Source organism: Hemitrygon akajei, chromosome 4 (assembly GCF_048418815.1).
Source record: "Hemitrygon akajei chromosome 4, sHemAka1.3, whole genome shotgun sequence".
Classification (NCBI taxonomy): domain Eukaryota; kingdom Metazoa; phylum Chordata; class Chondrichthyes; order Myliobatiformes; family Dasyatidae; genus Hemitrygon; species Hemitrygon akajei.
In genome coordinates this window covers 45,053,881-45,067,532 of record NC_133127.1, presented here as the reverse complement: position 1 = coordinate 45,067,532, position 13,652 = coordinate 45,053,881, and the positions used below count along the sequence as shown (strand labels likewise).

The 13,652-nt window shown below is 42.2% G+C and overlaps 1 protein-coding gene across 2 annotated transcripts in view; it reads right to left on the bottom strand.

The window, feature by feature from the left end:
• LOC140726294 (alpha-synuclein-like) overlaps positions 1-13,652 on the bottom strand; it is a 110,788-nt gene that overhangs the window by 6,009 nt on the left and 91,127 nt on the right. For both annotated transcript variants that reach the window (XM_073042481.1, XM_073042480.1), the window contains one exon: positions 9,070-9,162. In XM_073042481.1, the coding sequence (XP_072898582.1) occupies positions 9,070-9,162 (93 nt within the window). The remainder of the gene's footprint in view (positions 1-9,069; positions 9,163-13,652) is intronic.

Here is a 13,652-nt window from a genome sequence, read left to right as displayed (position 1 = left end):
ATAAAAGAGGGTCTGGGGAACAACCCCTTTAGACGCACCAGGAGAGACGCTAGAAATCCCGTGACAGCATTTAATAGCGACAGCCAGTGGAGGGCTCGCGTGCGTCCTTTCCCTTTGCCTGGGATTGGGGCCTTACCACGGAAGAACGGCTTAGCTAAAGAAGAGACCCACACCAACGAAATTTCGAAGGATCGACATCATAAAAAGGAAAAGCTGCCAAGTTTCTAAAATCTCTCTCTTGACTCCAACCAAAGGCTGCAGCCTGAATGAACTGAGTGACTTTTATATTTCCATCGGACAATACATTATCCCCTAGACAACGATAGAGCTTATTTCTTATTGATTATTATTATACCCGCACTTTTAGATCTAGTATTGACGACGTAGAGTATCTGTATGTTTTGCATTGATATTATTTTTGTGTATTTTTACCATTAAATACTGTTAAAAATAGTACCATCAGATTTCAACGGACCTCTCTATCTTTGCTGGTAAGTGACCCAATTACGGGGTTCATAACACAAGTCATCGGGTATATTTAATGCGGAGGTTGATAGGTTCTTGATTAGTCAGGGCATCAAAGGAGAAGGCAGGGGAATGGGGTTAAGAGGGATAATAAATCAGCCATGATGGAATTGTGGAACAGACTGGATGGTGAAATGATCTAATTTTGCTCCTATGTCTTAATAGTTATTAACACAAATTACATATTACCCTCAAAATGCTGGTGGAACGCAGCAGGCCAGGCAGCATCTCTCGGCCCGAAACGTTGACAGTGCTTCTCCCTATAGATGCTGCCTGGCCTGCTGCGTTCCACCAGCATTTTGTGTGCGTTGCTTGAATTTCCAGCATCTACAGATTTCCTCGTGTTTACGTATTACCCTGTATGTTTTGATGAACGTATGATAAATAAACTTAAATCTCGAATCTCTCTCACTTTAACTTCTGTCATTGTAAATCCTGGAACAACCTTTTCTATTACTTGGTATGAACACCTTTAGCTCAACAGTCCAGCAATTGAACAGAGTGAATGACCAGCACTTTCTCAAGGGTGATTGTAGATGAACAATAAATGCTGGTTTAATTAGACCTGCTCAGATCCCATAAGTAGAAAGTACCTCTATCAAGCTCCATATCCCTCAAACTAAACAATCATGGTGGGCAGACTGAGAGAGAGCCATTTGTAGTGATTGTCCCTTCTACTTGCCTGGAGGACCAGCCCAATGAGGTTCAACTGATTATCAACCTGCAGCCGTGAGCTCAGTTAGCAGTTCCTGACCTCACCTGGGATTCAGGCAGGTAATTTCGCAGCACTGGATGGGGATCCTCTTGTTGATCAGTACTCAAGTCTCCAACCACCATATCAAAAACAGGTGCTATGTGCCTAACAACAACACACACAAAATGCTGGTGGAACACAGCAGGCCAGGCAGCATCTATAGGAGAAGCACTGCTAACGTCTCAGCCCGAAATGTCGACAGTGCTTCTCCTATAGATGCTGCCTGGCCTGCTGTGTTCCACCAGCATTTTGTGTGTGTTGTTGTTTGAATTTCCAGCATCTGCAGATTCCCTTGTGTTTGCTATGTGCCTAAGCTCAGCTGGTTCAACACTCTAAGGACAATCTGTCTCCATGGATTACAGGCCATCTGCAGATTATTATATACCTCTCCATCCTCTGCATGTTAATTATCTCTCCCTAATCTGCCTTCCTTTCTCCTGCTTCCCAAATTTCGGGAAGGGGAATTTCTACAGTACCTATGAGATGGCTTTTTAGAGCAGCTCCTGGTTAAATCTACTAGAGGATCAGCTATTTTGGATTGGGTGTTGTACAATGAACCAGAATTAATTAGAGAGCTTAAGATAAAAGATCATAATATGATCAAATTTTACCCTGAAATTTGAGAAGGAAAATCTAAAGTCAGATGTATTAGCATTAGAGTAGAGTAAATGGAATTACAGAGAGAGAATTGATTGGAAAAGAACACTGGCAGACACAAAAGAGGATCAGCAAAGGCTGGATTTTCTGGAAGCAAATCAGAAGGCACAGGATAGAAAGAAGTATTCTAAAGGAATGATGACACAACAGTGGCTAACAAGAGAAGTCAAAGCCAACATAAAAGCCTAAGAGAGGCCATGTGATAGAGCAAAAATTAGTCAGGTTAGAGGATTAGGAAGCTTTTAAAAACCAACAGAAGGCAACTAAAAAGTCATTAAGAAGGTAGAGATGGAATATGAATGTAAGCTAGCCAATAATATTAAAGAGGATACCAAAAGTTTCTTCAGATACATAAAGTGCAAAAGGGAGGCGAAAGTGGATATTGGACTGCTGGAAAATTATGCTAGAGAGGTAGTAATGGGAGACAATAAAATAGCAGACAAACTGAATAAGTATGTTGCATCAGTTTTCACTGTGGAAGACACTAGTATTATGGTAGAAGTTTGAGGTGTCATGGGTCATAAATTGTGTGAATTTACCATAACTAGAGAGAAGATTTTTGGGAAACAGAAAGGTCTGAAGGTAGATCAGTTACCTGGACCAAATGGTATACACACCAGAGTTCTGAAGTAGGTGGCTGAAGAGATCGTGGAGAAATTAGTAATGATCTTTCAAGAATTGCTAGATCCTGGAATGGTTCTAGAAGACTGGAAAATTGCAAATGTCACTTCATTCTTCAAGAAGGAAGAGGGGCTGGAGAAAGGAAATTATAGGCCAGTTAGTCTGACTTCAGTGGTTGGGAAGATGCTGGAGTCGATTATTAAAATGGAGGTCTCAAGGTACTTGGAAGCACATGATAAAATAGGCTGAAGTCAGCATGGTTTCCTCAAGGGAAAATCTTGCCTGACAAATCTGTTGGAATTCTTTTAAGAAGTAACCTGCAGGATAGTCAAAGGAGAATCTGTTGATGTTGTGTACTTGGATTTTCAGAAGGTCTTTGACAAGGTGCCACACATGAGGCTGCTTAACAAGATATGAGCCCATAGTATTATAGGAAAGACTCTAGCATGGATAAAGCAGTGGCTGATTGGCAGGAGGCAAAGAGTGGGAATAAAGGGAACCTATTCTGACTGGCTGCTGGTTCCACAGGGTTCTATGTTGGGACCAATTCTTTTGACGTTCTATGTCAATGATTTGGATGATGGAATTGATGGCTTTGTTGTAAAGTTTGATGAAGGTATGAAGATAATTGGAGGGGCAGGTATGTTTGACGAAGTAGAGAGCCTACAGAAGGACTTAGACTGATTCGGAGAATGGCAAAGAAATGGCAGAAGTAATACAGTGTTAGGAAGTGTATGGTCATGCATTTTGGTAGAAGAAATGAAAGAGTCAACTGTTTTCTAAATGGAGAAAAACATGCAAAAAAAACTGAGGGGCAAACAGACTTTGTGCAGGATTCCGTAAAGGTTATTTTGCAGGTTGAGTCTGTGGTGAGGAAGGCAATTTCAATGTTAGCATTCATTTCAAGAGGACTAAAATATAAAAGCAAGGATGTAATATTGAAACTTTATAAATCATTGGTGAGGCTTCACTTAGAGTATTGTGAGCAGGTTTGGGTACTTTACCTTAGAAAGGATGTGCTGAAACTGGAGAGGGTTCAAAGGAGGTTCATGAAAATGATTCCAGGATTGAATGGCTTGTCAGATGAAGACTATCTGTTGGCTCTGGGCCTGCATTCACTAGAATTCAGAAGAATGAGAGGCGACCTCATTGAAAGCTATCGGTGAAAGGTCTTGATAGAGTGGAAGTGGAGAGGATGTTTCCTGTGGTGGGAGAGTCTAAGACCAGAGGACACAGCCTCAGAACAGTTGGCATCCTTTTAGAATGAGAATGAGGAGGAATTTCTTGAGCCTAGAGAGTGGTGAACCTGTGAAAGGTTGATAGATTCTTGATTGGTCAGGGCATGAAGGGATACAGGGAAGAAGGAAGGAGATTGTGGTTGAGAAGAAAATTGGATCAGCCATGATGAAATGGTGGAACAGACTCAATGGGCCAAATGGCCTAATTCTGATCCTATACCTTATAGTATTATGGTCTTTTATGTAACCTATCAAAACTTCCCTTAATGGCAAGTCTTTCGACCACCACGTGATGGTGGATGTTCACATTCTTACCTCAGTTCTGTGTCCAGAATTTCTTCCTAAATTCTTTAACTAACCTGTTAGTGGCCAATGTATGCATCTTTGTTCAGGACTCCTACATAGATGAAGACAGCTTGTCCACATTCAATCAACCAACACCCACTCATTATTCAAGGTTAGTTTCCATGTTGTGTGTCTCTCCCTGTCTACGGAGTCAGAGCCATGACTTGAACAGAGGACAGAGATAAAAGTAACTGCAGCAATTTTAAATAAGTTGAAGTCATTGTACAGGATTTCTCTGCTTTTGCTCTCCTATCTCAAAGCTACAATTATACTTCGATGTGATCACACTTCAGGTCTGTGTGCAGTTCTGATCTTATCTTCTAAATGACGCACGTGTCATAAGAGAGAATTGAACAAAGATTCACAAAGTTGACCTGGAGCCACAGAGTTACAGAGTAATTCAGCATGGGAATGGACCCTTTGGTCCAACCAGCCCACACTCATCAAGATGCCTATATAAGCTAGTCCCATTTGCCCATGTTGGCCTATACCCTGTCTAAATATCTTTTAAATATTGTTACTGTGTCTTAACCACTTCCTCTGGCAGCTTGTTCCACATACCCACCACTCTCTATGTGAAGCAGAGTATCCTCAAATTTCCTTTAAATCTTTCCCCTCTCACCTTAAGCTATGTCCTCTAGTTTTTGATTCCTTTTCCTTAGGAAAAACAGTGTGCATTCTGAGATTTCTGGGATGTGAGGAATGATTGAGTTGATTAGGCCTTTATTCATCAGAATTCAAAAGAATAAATGGAGATTTTATTGAAACGTACAAAGGGCTCAAAGGCTGATGTTCTCCCTCAGCTGGGATGTCAAGAACCAGAGCTTTAAATTTACGATGCAGGGTAAGACATCAAAGACCAATATAAGGATAAATTTTCTTGATTCAGAAAGTGGTAAACTTATGGAACTATCTACTTTTGGAAGCTGTGGAAACTTAGCAGAACATAGGTAGGTTTCATAGAAACATAGAAAATAGGTGCAGGAGTAGGCCATTCGGCCCTTCGAGCCTGCACCGCCATTCAGTATGATCATGGCTGATCATCCAACTTAAAACCCTGTATCTGCTTTCTCTTCATACCTACTGATCCCTTTGGCCACAAGGGCCATATCTAACTTCCTCTTAAATATAGCCAATGAACCGGCCTCAACTGTTTCCTGTGGTAGAGAATTCCACAGATTCACCACTCTCTGTATGAAGAAGTTTTTCCTCATCTCAGTCCTAAAAGGCTTCCCCTTTATCCTTAAACTGTGACCCCTCGTTCTGGATTTCCCCAACATCGGAAACAATCTTCCTGCATCTAGCCTGTCCAATCTCTTTAGAATTTTATACGTTTCAATAAGATCCCCCCTCAATCTGCTAAATTCCAGTCAGTATAAGCCTAGTCGATACAGTCTTTCTTCATATGAAAGTCCCGCCATCCCAGGAATCAATCTGGTGAACCTTCTTTGTACTCCCTCTATGGCAAGAATATCTTTCCTCAGATTAGGGGACCAAAAATGCACACAATACTCCAGGTGTGGTCTCACCAAGGCCTTGTACAACTGCAGTAGAACCTCCCTGCTCCTGTACTCGAATCCTCTTGCTATGAATGCCAACATACCATTCGCCTTTTTCACCGCCTGCTGTACCTGCATCTGGCCCTGGGGATTTATCTGCCTTTAATCCCTTCAATTTACCTAACACCACTTCCCTACTAACATGTATTTCCCTCAGTTCCTCCATCTCACTAGACCCTCGGTCCCTTACTATTTCCGGAAGATTATTTATGTCCTCCTTAGTGAAGACAGAACCAAAGTAGTTATTCAATTGGTCTGCCATGTCTTTGTTCCCTATGATCAATTCATCTGTTTCTGACTGTAAAGGACCTACATTTGTCTTGACCAATCTTTTTCTTTTTACGTATCTATAAAAACTTTTACAGTCAGTTTTTATGTTCCCTGCCAGCTTTCTCTCATAATCTTTTTTCCCTTTCCTAATTAAGCCCTTTGTCCTCCTCTGCTGGTCTCTGAATTTCTCCCAGTCCTCAGGTGTGCCGCTTTTTTTTGCTAATTTATATGTTTCTTCTTTGGACTTGATACTATCCCTAATTTCCCTTGTCAGCCATGGGTGCACTACCTTCCCTGGTTTATTCTTTTGCCAAACTGGGATGAACAATTGTTGTAGTTCGTCCATGTGATCTTTAAATGCTTGCCATTGCATATCCACCGTCAATCCTTTAAGTATCATTTGCCAGTCTATTTTAGCTAATTCACATCTCATACCTTTAAAGTTACCCTTCTTTAAGTTCAGAACCTTTGTTTCTGAATTAACTATGTCACTCTCCATCTTAATGAAGAATTCCACCATATTATGGTCACTCTTACCCAAGGGGCCCTGCACGACAAGATTGCTAACTAACCCTTCCTCATTGCTCAATACCCAATCTAGAATGGCCTGCTCTCTAGTTGGTTCCTCGACATGTTGGTTCAGAAAACCATCCCGCATACATTCCAAGAAATCCTCTTCCTCAGCACCCTTACCAATTTGGTTCACCCAATCTATATGTAGATTGAAATCACCCATTATAACTACTATTCCTTTATTGCACACATTTCTAATTTCCTGTTTAATGCCATCCCCAACCTCACTACTACTGTTAGGTGGCCTGTACACAACTCCCACCAGCGTTTTCTGCCCCTTAGTGTTATGCAGTTCTACCCATATCGATTCCACATCCTCCAGGCTAATGTCCTTCCTTTCTATTGCGTTAATCTCCTCTCTAACCAGCAATGCTACCCCACCTCCTTTTCTTTCCTGTCTATCCCTCCTGAATATTGAATATCCCTGGATGTTGAGCTCCCATTCTTGGTCACCCTGGAGCCATGTCTCTGTGATCCCAACTATATCATATTCATTAATAACTATCTGCACATTCAATTCATCCACCTTGTTACGTATGGTCCTCGCATTGACACACAAAGCCTTCAGGCTTGTTTTTACAACACTCTTAGCCCTTATACAATTATGTTGAAAAGTGGCTCTTTTTGCTTTTTGCCCTGGATTTGCCTGCCTGCCAGCCACTTTTCACCTTACTACTTTTTGCTTCTACCCTCATTTTACACCCCTCTGTCTCTCTGCACTTGTTCCCATCCCCCTGCCACATTAGTTTAAAGCCTCCTGAACAGCAGTAGCAAATGCTCCCCCTAGGACATTGGTTCCAGTCCAGCCCAGGTGCAGACCGTCCTGTTTATACCGGTCCCACCTCCCCCAGAACTGGTTCCAATGCCCCAGAAATTTGAATCCCTCCCCCTTGCACCATTTTTCAAGCCATGTATTCATCTGAAATATCCTCCTATTTCTACTCTGACTAGCATGTGGCACTGGTAGTAATCTAGAGATTATTACCTTTGTGGTCCTACTTTTTAGTTTATCTCCTAACTCCCTAAATTCACCTTGTAGGACCTCATCCCATTTTTTACCTATATCGTTGGTACCTATGTGCACCACAACCACTGGCTGTTCACCCTCCCATTCCAGAATGTCCTGCAGCCGCTCAGAGACATCCTTGACCCTTGCACCAGGGAGGCAACATACCATCCTGGAGTCTCGTTTGCGGCCGCAGAAACGCCTATCTATTTCCCTTTCAATCGAATCCCCTATCACTATAGCTCTCCCACTCCTTTTCCTTCCCTCCTGTGCCGCAGAGCCACTCATGGTGCCATGAACTCAGCTGCTGCTGCCTTCCCCTGATGAGACATCTCCCCCAACAGTATCCAAGACAGTATATCTGTTTAGGAGGGAGATGACCCCAGGGGACTCCTGCACTACCTGCCTACTGCTACGCTGTCTAGTGGCCACCCCTTCCCTTTCTGCCTGTGTAGCGTTTACCTGCGGGGTGGACAACTCACTGAACGTGCTATTCACGACTTTCTCAGCATCGCGGATGCTCCAGTATGAATCCAATCGCAGCTCCAGACGCTCAATGCGGTCTGCCAGAAGCTGCAGTTGGACACACTTCCTGCACACAGTCATCAGGGACACTGGAAGTATCCCTGATTTCCCACATGCTGCAGGATGAGCAAACCAGGGGGCCGATCTCAGCTGCCATGACTTACCCAATACTTGCCTCAACTTTTGAAACTTTCTCCTTTGAAAGGAACTTACCCGGCCTTACCTCACTTGGAGTGAAGCTCGTCCTCAGCCTCTTCTCGTCGAAGCCTCTCGAGTCAAAGCCTCAAATCTCCACTCCTTCACTGGCCGCTCCGCTTGAGGTAACCCTCTATTTATTTGTTTGAGCTTTTCAAACTGCTTGGTCACCTGACCTCGATTGCCCAATAAGCTGCTTTCTGCTGAGTCTGAGCTATTCAAATCTTGATTGTCTAATCAATGGCTTTCTGCTGAGCTATTCAAATCTTGATTGCACAGTCCAACTGCCAAAACTGTCAGAATCTCTCGAGTCAAACCTCAAATCTCCACTCCTTCACTGGCCCACTCACTCACTCACTGGCTGCTATCCACAGGCCACAAAAGACATTTTGTTTCAGGGCACAAAAGACATTAAACAGTACAAGGCGAGAGAGCAGGAATATGGTAATCAGATTTATATTGAATTATCTTAAGCATTGGATGATTAGTTGCTTTATTTTTCAGTTTCTATTACAATCCCTCCAAATGTTCTGGAGTAATGCAGTCAGGTATCTCAGTTACTCTGCTTTAATAAAAGCAAAAGAGAGGGCATATATTATAACAGATATTAGTTGGAAGGTAGAGGATTGGGAAGCCTTTAAAACCCAACAGAAGGCAACTGCAAAAGCCATAAGGAGAGAAAAGACAAAATATGAAGGAAAGCTCGCCAATAATATAAAGAGGATACAAAAGGTTTTTCTCAGATATATAAAAAGTAAAAGAGAGACTCGGTCAGGCAGAATCAGAACAATTTGCACCTACCCCAGGAACTGCACCATAGGCCTCAGCATCAGGGTCCATCTGCAGTGTTTCTGTGCGATCCATAACACCCTCCTGTGGGAAGAAATCTTCATCCTGTCAACAAAGAAAGTGACTGTCAATGCCGTTGGATTCAATCCTACTTCAATGTTACGCCTGCTTTTTGAACTGCACAATTTCTCCACTGTGAGAGTATAATAAATATCAACAATGTACATGTATCATAGAGAAAAAATTCAATTTAGCCCTTGGAAGACTATTCCAAAAATGACACCAAGCAATTATAGATCACTTTGTTTCACTATCGATGAGTTAGGAGCTATGGGTTTGAGCCCCATGAAACATTACAAAAATCTAGGCATGCACAACAGAGGGAAGGCTGTATCAAATGAAACTAAGGCACTATTGTCGACATAGTTGGATTAAAAAGATCTCATCATTTTATTTTGAAAAAGCACGATGGAAGTTCTGTGCTTATCCTCACTAATAGTCATGTCCCATCACAAAATAGACTCCATCATCTTCAGACCCTTTGTTGCCTCTACCTATCACTTTCCAGCTTCTGTCACTATATCCACTCTTCCTTCTTCAGTCTACCATTATCTCTTCATACTGGCTATCTCCCTCTGTCCTTCAGGCCAGATGAAGGGTCTTAACCTGAAACACTGACTGTCCACTTCACTTCGCAAATGCTGCCTGACCTGCTGTGCTTCTTCAGGAATAATTATCTTCAGGAAAATAATCTTCCAGAAATAGCAGGGGACCGAGGGTCTAGTGAGATGGAGGAACTGAGGGAAATACATGTTAGTAGGGAAGTGGTGTTAGGTAAATTAAAGGGATTAAAGTCAGATAAATCCCCAGGGCCAGATGGTCTGCATCCCAGAGTGCTTAAGGAAGTAGCCCAAGAAATAGTGGATGCATTAGTGATAATTTTTCAAAACTCTTTAGATTCTGGATTAGTTCCTGAGGATTGGAGGGTGGCTAATGTAACCCCACTTTTTAAAAAAAGTGGGAAAGAGAAACTGGGGAATTATAGACCGGTTAGCCTGACATCGGTGGTGGGAAAAATGCTACAGTCAGTTATCAAAGATGTGATAACAGCACATTTGGAAAGCAGTGGAATCATCGGACAAAGTCAGCATGGATATGTAAAAGGAAAATCATGTCTGACAAATCTTATGGAATTTTTTGAGGATGTAGCTAGTAGAGTGGATAGGAGAAAACCAGTGGATGTGGTATATTTGGATTTTCAAAAGGCTTTTGACAAGGTCCCACACAGGAGATTAGTGTGCAAACTTAAAGCACACGGTATTGGGGGTATGGTATTGATGTGGATAGAGAATTGGTTGGCAGACAGGAAGCAAAGAGTGGGAATAAAAGGGACCTTTACAGAATGGCAGTCAGTGACTAGTGGGGTACCGCAAGGCTCAGTGCTGGGACCCCAGTGGTTTACAATATATATTAATGATTTAGACAAGGGAATTAAATGCAGCATCTCCAAGTTTGCGGATGACACAAAGCTGGGTGGCAGTGTTAGCTGTGAGGAGGATGCTAAGAGCATGCAGGGTGACTTGGATAGGTCAGGTGAGTGGGCAAATTCATGGCAGATGCAATTTAATGTGGATAAATGTGAGGTTATCCACTTTGGTGGCAAGAACAGGAAAACAGATTATTATCTGAATGGTGGCCGATTAGGAAAAGGGGAGGTGCAACGAGACCTGGGTGTCATTGTACACCAGTCATTGAAGGTGGGCATGCAGGTACAGCAGGCGGTGTAAAAGGCGAATGGTATGTTGGCATTCATAGCAAGAGGATTCGAGTACAGGAGCAGGGAGGTTCTACTGCAGTTGTACAAGGCCTTGGTGAGACCACACCTGGAGTATTGTGTGCATTTTTGGTCCCCTAATCTGAGGAAAGACATTCTTGCCATAGAGGGAGTACAAAGAAGGTTCACCAGATTGATTCCTGGGATGGCAGGACTTTCATATGAAGAAAGACTGTATTGACTAGGCTTATACTCGCTGGAATTTAGAAGATTGAGGGGGGATCTTATTGAAACGTATAAAATTCTAAAGGGATTGGACAGGCTAGATGCAGGAAGATTGTTCCCGATGTTGGGGAAGTCCAGAACGAGGGGTCACAGTTTAAGGATAAAGGGGAAGCCTTTAGGACCGAGATGAGGAAAAACTTCTTCACACAGAGAGTGGTGAATCTGTGGAATTCTCTGCCACAGGAAACAGTTGAGGCCAATTCATTGGCTATATTTAAGAGGGAGTTAGATATGGCCCTTGTGGCTAAAGGGATCGGGGGTATGGAGAGAAAGCAGGTACAGGGTTCTGAGTTGGATGATCAGCCATGATCATACTGAATGGCGGTGCAGGCTCGAAGGGCCGAATAGCCTACCCCTGCGCCTATTTTCTATGTTTCAGCATCTTGTGTGTTGCTCCATATTCCAGCATTTGTAGTCTTTTTTTGCCCCTCAAAATAGATTGCCCACTCATTCAGCAGCCTCTGGGAGCTTGATGCGTGCAAAGGGACTGCCTTCTCAACTCAAAGTGGCGACCATCCCTTTGCTTTCACAGATGCTACGTAACTCAGTGAGTTCATCCATTTGAACAAAACTTGCAGTGAGATAGTACTGCAACCAATAGCATAATAAAATTAAAATTAAGGAAACAAATATCATTTTCCCACTTTTCTCTTCCTGCTTCAGCTTTTCTGCCTTGCAACCCCTTTCAGTGCTCATACCTTCCTCACACAGGGTCGGAATAAGTGTTAAGACTCTTGGCCATTGGAACGTAAAGGTTTACAGCACAGAAATAAGCTCTTTGGTCTACCATGTCCATGCTGAACATCAGGACTTCATCTGAAATGCACCAATATGTTCACTGGAAAAGATTTCTACTCTGATTGTCCATTGCATTTAAACACATGAAATCCAAACTTCATGACACTTCAAGAAATATTTTGAAAATGTTATCAAACCAATAGATCAATAAATATTTTCATCAAATTTTATACAGCTTCATAGCATTTACCCAGAACATACAAATAATATTATTAAATTACAGTAGATACAGAAAAACACTAACCATCTAGATTATAATCAAATTTATCAGTTAATCCAAATGTAGTCTGGTCTCAGGGAATTTGGACTAGAAATTTTTCATGAATGGCACGAAAACACCAAAGGGCTTTGCAGACAGGATATGTTCCGCATAGGTATCTCTTTTATTTTGCATCAGATCCGAATGACTGAAGACTGAAAACTAAATTCTATTTTTATGGCTTAACATTGCAAAGTCAGTTCCATTGAAAGAAGCTGCACAATCTGGTTGGTTAATGGTGCTCTAGACACAGTGGCACCGAGATGCTGCCTTACTGCTCCAGTGTCTGTGTTTAATCCTGATCTTGGTTGCTGTCTGTGTTGAGTTCACACACTTTCTTTGTGACCAAGTGGGCTTCCTTTGTGTCCTCCAAGGATCAGTGTGGCATTGGTTTGAATGATAGTTAGTGGTACTTGGTGGGCCGATGGGCCTGCTTTCATACTGTATAACTTTGTGACTTGATGGCAACCCCTCTCACCTTAGTTTGAACTGTAGAGCAGATTTGACAAGGTTAACTTGAATCCATGGGTCAAGGGGGCCTTGCATTATTCCAGAGTTTGGTGGTTTTGCAGCTGATTGTCAATGGTGGACAGGTTGAATTCCAGAAGCCAAGATTAGAGGAGTGCTGATATCCCAGAGGATGCATGGCTGGAAGAGCTTTCAGGAATAGTGAGGAATAATGCTATCAAAGATCATGAGAACCATGGTGGGAAATTAAATTTCAAGGCTCTGTTTATCTGGGAAGTAGTGTGACACATTGGTGCAGGAACAGTGCTGTATGTTTGATCAAGGTCAAGAGCAAGAGAATGGGATGACCTTCAGTGTAATGGATAATTTGGCTGATATCTTCCATACCAATCAAGATGCCTACCTGAGTTACTCCAATTTGCATGCACATGGCCTATATCTCTCGAAACCTTTCTTATTCATGTGCCTCTTCAAATATCTCTTAACTGCTGCAATTGTCCCCAACTTTACAACTTTCTCTGGCAACTCATTCTACCTACCCACCACCCTCTGTGTGAAAAGGTTTCCTTTCAGGTCTCTGTTAAGTCCTTACCCTCTCATCTTAAACCTATCCCTCCAGTTTTGGACTCCACTATCCTGGTAAAAAGACAATGACCATTCACCTTATCCATACCCTTCATGATTATATATACCTCCAAACGATCACTTCATAGACTTCTACACTCCAGGGAAAACCAAAACAGTCCATTGCAGCTCACTATTTAACCAATTTGAACTCCTATTGATAATGAGAAATATTCAAACAAGGTAAACAAATATGATTCTGAAATGCATCAAATATCTCAAACATTTCATATGCAAATACAGTGGATTCCAGTTAATTGGGCCATCGGTTAAACAGGGCAGCTCTTATTTGGGACAACTCTTAAAAGAACAAAAACTAATCAAGAAAATATCTGGGATTCACTTTGTTTTCTTGGGAAACTATGCCACTTAATTGGGACAGGAGAC